The 7,500-nt window shown below is 38.6% G+C and overlaps 1 protein-coding gene across 3 annotated transcripts in view; it reads right to left on the reverse strand.

Annotated features, from left to right (window-relative positions):
- Positions 1-158: 158 nt before the first annotated feature.
- LOC119572380 (mitochondrial amidoxime reducing component 2-like) overlaps positions 159-7,500 on the reverse strand; it is an 11,318-nt gene continuing 3,976 nt past the window's right edge. For 2 of the 3 annotated variants that reach the window (XM_037919469.1, XM_037919479.1), the window contains exons 7-8: positions 2,090-2,164; positions 159-1,170 (exon numbers count right to left, since the gene is read on the reverse strand). In XM_037919469.1, coding sequence (XP_037775397.1) covers positions 1,059-1,170; positions 2,090-2,164 — 187 coding nt within the window. In that variant the 3' untranslated portion in view covers positions 159-1,058. The remainder of the gene's footprint in view (positions 1,171-2,089; positions 2,165-7,500) is intronic. The other variant, XR_005228714.1, reaches the window with a different exon arrangement.

A 7,500-nucleotide genomic window follows, 5' to 3' on the forward strand; every position in this document is an offset into this window, starting at 1 on the left:
CACACACAGACCAATTGTAAATTATAGACACATCTGCAGTCATTTTGACTGCTTTGTTGTTCTAGGCAGAAAGACTTAAATGGTTGTCCCAGTGTTCAGTATCTGTTATGGGATTCTTATTTTAGAAGTGGCAACAACACTTGACTATCTAGAGTTTATTATTACTGAAAATGTGACAAGGGATACTGTATAATGTTTGGCATCATGATCCTGCTGCGTTTTGTGTTAACTATGACCACAACATTTTTTTATCATAAAGGACAATAAACATGATCTGAGCAGAGGACAAGATTTTTAAAAATAAGAAAAATTGAGTCCAAATAATGCTTACAAGAATAAGTTACGGAAAATAAAGTATAAAAAAGTGTATACCATTTTATACAAACCATTGTAATAACAGGTAATTTATAAGCATAACAAGAAAAAAAGTTGTGCACTTCACAGAAAGATTATCCTCTGGTATGCTAATTGTGCAATTGTGCCTAAGAAACCTAAATCTATCCTTCTGATAAGTACAATGTGTGTAAAATTATACTATAAGTTTATGCTATACCTGTCTTCTGATTATAAAGAAAGGTTTCATAAAAAATAAACTATCTACTCACATTGTCAAATAAGCTTTAATAGTTTAAAAATAACAAATGAAAATAGCTGCAATATCAATGTTGGCTCTTGTTTAGTCTCTAGCAAACTAATAAAGAAATGAACAATACTGCTCTTATGAATACATATTTATTTTTTACCTTAATTACATATTCTAGCAATAAACTTTAAAAGCTAAACAAAAAACAATACTTTTTGCTGTATTCAACAATGTTATATGAATATAAAGAAAAATGTCAACACATAAACTGAGCTTTTCATGTTATCTGTTCTGTAAATGCTCTTCAATAACTACTGCATATACGATAATACATGCATATTACAACATGAAAAAAACATCTAAAATAAAAGTATGAATCTTTAATCATAGCAGTAACATTATCTTTCATTAAATCATACAAAATAAGAAGTAATAAAAATGCATGAGCTTTTCATAGGGATAAAAAAGGAACTGTTCATTGCAAATAAGTAGCATACACAGCATCTCCTTCATTAATAGTTCCAGTTATGTCAACTCCCAAGTTGATTCCAAAATGCGGACTGTTGTCTCCTTCTACACATCTGTAACTGTAAAACATACAGGTATATATTAGGAAGTCTGATGTCTGTCACCTGATACTTGCTTTCTTCATCACTGACCTCCCTACAACACAGGATAATTTGAAACTGCCAGATACTATGTTGACATTCTCATCATCATGCTGTAAGAAACTTTATTTTTTTTAATATCATTTACAGTGCATAATCTTTTTGAAGCATATTGCCAGACTTCTACTTCATCTACATGCATACTCACAAGTTAAAGTCTAACACTCACAGCCTGGTGTATATTTGTAAACTGCACTACATGGCACAGTGTGTATATATGTATATGTATATGTATATGTATATGTATATATATGTGTGTGTGTGTGTGTGTGTGTGTGTGTGTGTGTGTGTGTGTGTTGTTGTGTGTGTTGTGTTGTGTGTTGTGTTGTGTAGTTGTTGTTGTATGTATATATTTATATATATTATTATATATATATATTTATATATATGTATATATATATTATATATATATATATATATATATATATATATATATATATTATATATTTTATCATATTCAAATTAAGAGAGACATGTCTCTCCTTGACTTTGGATACAACAGATGCTGTGCCATCTGTGGTTATGTGCTGAAATATATACCAAGCTGTGTGTATCGCTATGGCACTGGAATTTCTGTCTTGACAAGTATCTGCCCAAAATTGGCTGATTCTGGTGCCAAATCCAGTGAACAAAATTATAATCATGATACTTAAAAAAAATGTCAAATATTTTTTTTTCTTTCTCATGCTGTAATATCTCTGACAAAACGCTTAGAAATGATATATTGTTTCAGAGACGGCTTTAATTTTTTTTAAAATAAAATATCATCTAAAAAAGAGAATGAAAAAGGAAAATTAAACTTTAAATAATTTGAAAATTATGCTTCATATATGCTCACCTCCTAAGAGTGCGCAGTGGTTCCATGTTAGCATCCTTCTTTCCAGTCTCATAGTCTATTGTTGTGAAAATGCATCTAAAAAAGAAAAATAATACAGGAAGGTAATTTCAAAACAGGTTCTTTACCATTTAAACAAATATGCACATTCACACAGATGATTTCACAGTTCAATTTTACAGTGCTCTGTTATGCTAAAAAAGAAATGTTTTTACTTTTATACTGACACATATGAGAGTACGAGTTAAATGACAAAAAACAAAAAACAAGAAGTTTGAAATTGTCTGATACTAATAAATGTTAAGCTTTCTCTTTTAATTCTTTGATTCTACAAATAATGTGGGCAAGTGTGAAGGGGAAATAGAGAGGGAGGGAGGAAGAGAGAGGGAGGGAGAGAGAAAGAGAGAAAGAGAGAAGAGAGAGAGAGAGAGAGAGAGAGAGAGAGGAGAGAAGAGAGAGAGAGAGAGAAGAGAGAGAAGAAAGAGGAAGAGAGAGAGAGAGAGAGAGAGAGAGAGAAAAGAAAAGAAGGAGAGAGAGAGAAGAGAGAAAAAGAGGGAGAAACAGAAAGAAAAAGAGAGAGAAAGGGAGGGGAGGGAGAGAGAGAAGAGAGGAGAGAAAAAGACGGGGGAGAGGAGACGAGAGGGAGAGAAACGAGACGAGAGGGGAGAAAAAAACGAGACAGAGAGGAGGAAACGGACGAGAGGGGAGAACAACAGAGAGGGGAGAGAAAAGAGACAGAGAGGGGGAGAAACGAGACAGAGAGGGAGAGAAACGAGACAGAGAGGGAGAGAAACGAGACAGAAGGGAGAGAAAGAGAAGAGAGGAGAAGAAAGAGAAGAGAGGGGAGAAAGGAGAAGAGAGGGAGAGAAAAGGGGAAAAAGAGGGAGAGAAAGGAGAGAGAGGAGAGAAAGGAGAGGGGGAAAAGAGAGGAAAGAGAGAGGAGAGAAGAAAAAGAGAGAGGAAGAAAAGAGAGAGAGAGAGAGAAAAAGAGAGAGAGAGAGGAGAGAGAGGAGAGAGCAGAGAGAAGGAAGAGAGAGAGAGAGAGGGAAAAGGGGGGGGAGAGGAGAGAGAGAGAGAGAGAGAGAGAGAGAAAAGAAGAGAGAGGAGAGAGAGGAAGAGAAAGGAGGAGAGAAGAAGAGAGGAGAGAAAAAGAGAGAGGGGGGGGAAAGAGAAGAGGGGAGAGAGAGAAAAGGGGAGAAAAAGAGAGGGGGGAGGAGAGAGAGAGGAGAGAAAGGAAAAAGAGGAGAGAAAGGAAGAGAGAAAGGGGAAGAGACGAGAGAGAGAGAGAGAGAGGAGAGACAAAAAAGAGAAAGAGAGGAAAGGGGAAAAAAAAAAAGAGAAGAGAGAGAGAAAAAGAGAGAGGGGGAGAAAAAGAGAGAGAGAAAAGAGGAGAGAGAGGGGGAGAGAGAGAGAGAGAGAAAAGAGAGAGAGAGGAGAAGGAGAGAGAAGGAGAGAGAGGAGAGAGAGAGAGGAGAAAAGGGGAGAGAGAGAGAAGGGGGAAGAAGAGAGAGAGAGAGAGCAAAAGAGGAAGAGGGAGAGAGAGAGGGAGGAGAGAGAGAGAGAGAAAGAGGGGAGAGAGGAGAAGAGAGAGAGAAAAGAAAGAGAGAAGAGGAGAAAGGAGAGAGGAGAAAGAGAGAGAGAGAAAACAGGAGAGAGAGAGAAAAAGAGAGAGAGAGAGAGAAGAGAGGAGAGAAGAGAGAGAGAAAGAGAGAGAGAGAAAAAGAGACGGGGAGGAGAAGAGAGGAAAAATGAAGGAGAGAGAGAGAGAGGAGAGAGGGAAAGGAGAGAGGGGAAGAGAAGGAGGAAGAGAGAGAGAGAAGGAGAGGAGAGAGAAAGCAAAGAATGTATCTTGGGTGCAAGAATACAGAAGCATTTGGAGCCATAACCCAACTTTCAACTTTTTTGAACCCAAGGGGCCAACATCAGAATTCAGCCCCCCAACCAAAAACCACTAACTTTAAAAGGGCCCCTATACTATGCCTCGCAAACAGGGAAGGCCCAACTGCACTTCCCTCACAAAGTTAGAGGCTTCAAAAAAATTGGGAGACCCACAAATAGCCACTAAGTGGTGGAAACTTTCTTGAAATCACAGTATCTGAGAATTTTTTGGGGGGGTTGGGGTTCCCAAGTGGCACAGACGTGATAGAAATTTTTTTGGGCCCCCTGTCTGCTTTTGAAGAACACTCCATGTACACTCACTTGAGATTAATGTAGCAGATCATCTTGAACTCATGTTTTTCAAAATCTGGACAGACACACAAGATGCTGTCCTTCTCTGTGTCTGCTACAGACCCCAGTGGCAAGGCTCTGAACCACTTGTTTTTCAAGCCAACCTGGGCAACATTCTCCATGCAAACTCTTGCAAAAATATTATAATACTAGGGTATCTGAACCAACACTTGGTTGAAAGATCATTTGAAGAGCTCCTCACTACATTCGGGCTCACAAATCATGTTCATTTCCCAACCCACATATCAGGCTCATCCCTTGACCCCTGTGATTACTGATCCGGCTGGAATCAGACATCAGTTGTATTTCCCCTGGGCACAGTTGGCTCCTCCAATCACTTCGCAGTATTAAGCAAGATCAGCCTAAAAGCTGCTCGAGAGGAAACTTTGTCCTGTACAATCTGGCAATGGGAAAAGGCAGACTGGCAAGGTATGTGTGATGCATTATCTGAAGCTCCCTGGGAAGACATTCTCACTGGCACTGTTGACAGACAAGCACTGGCCCTTACCAAAATACTAGTCAGCCTACAAGCAATATATGTACCTAACAAGACATACAAGACAAAATCCACAGATCAGCCATGGTTTGGCTACAATTGTAGAATGGCATCTGACAAGAAGATGAGAGCCTGGAACTGTTATAAGCGCCATCCCACACAAAAAAATAAAGATGCTCATGCTATGGCTTGCAGGAGAATGAAAGCTGTCCAAAAATGGGCAATTAATCAATGGAAGGAGGACCTCCGGTTAAAACTCTCTTGTCGTTCAGTGGGAAGTAAAGCCTGGTGGAGCTACATCAAACAACAACAAGGATTTTCCCCTGACGACTGCATCCCCCCTCTCAACAAGCCTGATGGATCAGTTGCAACCTCCAGCAGAGAGAAGGCTGAACTTCTGGCTTCGCTCTTCTCTGAAAAGTCAGGCAGCATCTAAATAAGGTTGATGTCCATAAGGCCATAGGATCCGATAAAGTCAGTCCTCACACACTTCACAGGTGTGCTAGGCACCTGGCTGCTCCTCTTGCCTCACTTTTCCAAACATGCCTGAGGTACAGTAAATGGCCTAATATTTGGAAGAAAGTAAACATTGTGGCTGTACACAAAAAGAGGAGCAAATCAGATCAAAATAACTATTGCCTAATTTCACTCCTTTCCTATGTAGGCAAAATATTTGAAAAGATTCTGGAAAACAAACTGACTCATTATTTTGATTAAAAACATCTACTCAGTACAAGACAATTTGGCTTTAGGTCACAGAAATTGGCTTCAGACCTACTTCTGCACCTAACTACAGTATGGCACCTTCGTTGTTGCACTCGATATAGCAGGAGCATTTGATTGAGTGTGGCACAAGGGCCTTGCATCGAAGCTGAAGAGCTTTGGAATTGACGGCAATCTACTAATGCTACTCGAGGACTACCTCCAAGAAAGAACATTGAGAGTTGTCGTTAATGGTCACACATCCAGTGAATTCCCCATTCAAGCCAGTGCACCTCAAAGCAGTGTAATCGGACCACTACTGTGGAACGTTTACTTTAATGATATCCTGCAGCTCATCCTAAAAGCTTATGCTTACGCTGACGACTGCACTCTCAATTTCCCCCTTTGCGATACCCAAAACCGCGCAGAGGCAGTTAGACACATAAATGACACACGGGACTAAATAATGTATTGGAGTAAAAAGTGGCAAGTTACTCTGGCACCAGATAAAACCTAAACAATGATTATATCTAGATGTCTGACACCCGGACAATGCCCTTGCACCCATCATAAAGCTAAATAACAAACCCATCAGTATTAGCAAGGATATCAACATTCTTGGCGAGCAGATTGATAATCACCTAACCTTCACCAGTCACGTCAAAGAGTTAGCAAAGAACGCATCAAGAAAGTTGGCCTGTTTACAATGCATTGCTCCTCTGCTAGATAGTTTAAGTCAGCAGTGAATGCTTGGAGATTACAATATAAACCAGGCTAAGTAATTTCCACTTGTGATTTCTTAGACCAATTTCTCTTTTATCAGGATTAAGTTTTAAATATCTGTTTCAAGCTATAGATAAGTTAACCTTTAATGGAAAAAATTTTGCACACATATAAGATTAATAAACTATATTATACAGACCATGTAATCTTTGGAATAAAGTGTAAAAAAAAAGAGAGAGAGAGAAAAGAGGAAAGAGAGGGAGGAAAGAGAGAGAGAGAAAAGAGAGAGAGAGAAGAGAGAGAGAGGGGAGAGAGGGGAGAGAGGAGAGAGGAGGAGGCGGGGGGTGAGACGAGAGAGAGAGAGAGAGAGAGAGAGAGAGAGAGAGAGAGAGAGAGAGAGAGAGAGAAGAGAGAGAATCTTGAAGTTCAGATTAGTCTGCTTTGTAACTTTCTTCGCCCATTGGCACTAGTTATATGTACTGTCCACTGTAGTTTGTTTGGTGATTTATGTTTACACATAAATGACTCCAGAAGTACTCAGTCACTGATGAGTCAATTAGAAGGCATTACTTGAATTACTGGAAGTTTTTTATGCTCTTAATGTCAATACCGTAACCCATTATTAACTGTGTTCTTGTGAAGCCATCTAGGTGTAGACATGGCAGGTATATACATGCCATGCTAGAATCAGTGGGTTAACTATGCTAAACATTAGAATGCATTTCATCAGACAAACAAAAGAACACACCCTATAGTTTTGGTTGATGAAATAGTTACAAAAATCTTCCATGTAACTTTAAAATGTTACTGATTATCGCACATATTTACTACAGCATTGGAATGAGTCCCATTGGAATAAGCAAATTCATTTCATTTGGAGGTATCCTTTCTGTATATGTACTGGTGTGCCAAGATTCCTGGTCAGTAATTTTTGGGTGAAGGCAAGATAATGCTACATTACTATTGGGCTACATGATTAAATGTCATGAGTTTTCTATTCAACAACCATTTTCAAGATAAGAATAGTAAAACTGGGTGACATAATGCTCACTTTCAAATTAGATTTAGAATTAACCTTGACAGTCTGATATATAGCCATACAGTAACTGTTGTGATATAGACTAATTCATAAAGACAGTGTCATCTGATAGAAATAATTAATTGGTTTCTATATCAGGATGCTTAATTTGAAGTTGAAGATCTAAGAAACAGTAATAAAACTGGATAATACTAAGAAAAAAGAAAGCAAATTATACAATTTTCT

Source organism: Penaeus monodon, chromosome 1 (genome assembly GCF_015228065.2).
Source record: "Penaeus monodon isolate SGIC_2016 chromosome 1, NSTDA_Pmon_1, whole genome shotgun sequence".
Lineage (NCBI taxonomy): Eukaryota > Metazoa > Arthropoda > Malacostraca > Decapoda > Penaeidae > Penaeus > Penaeus monodon.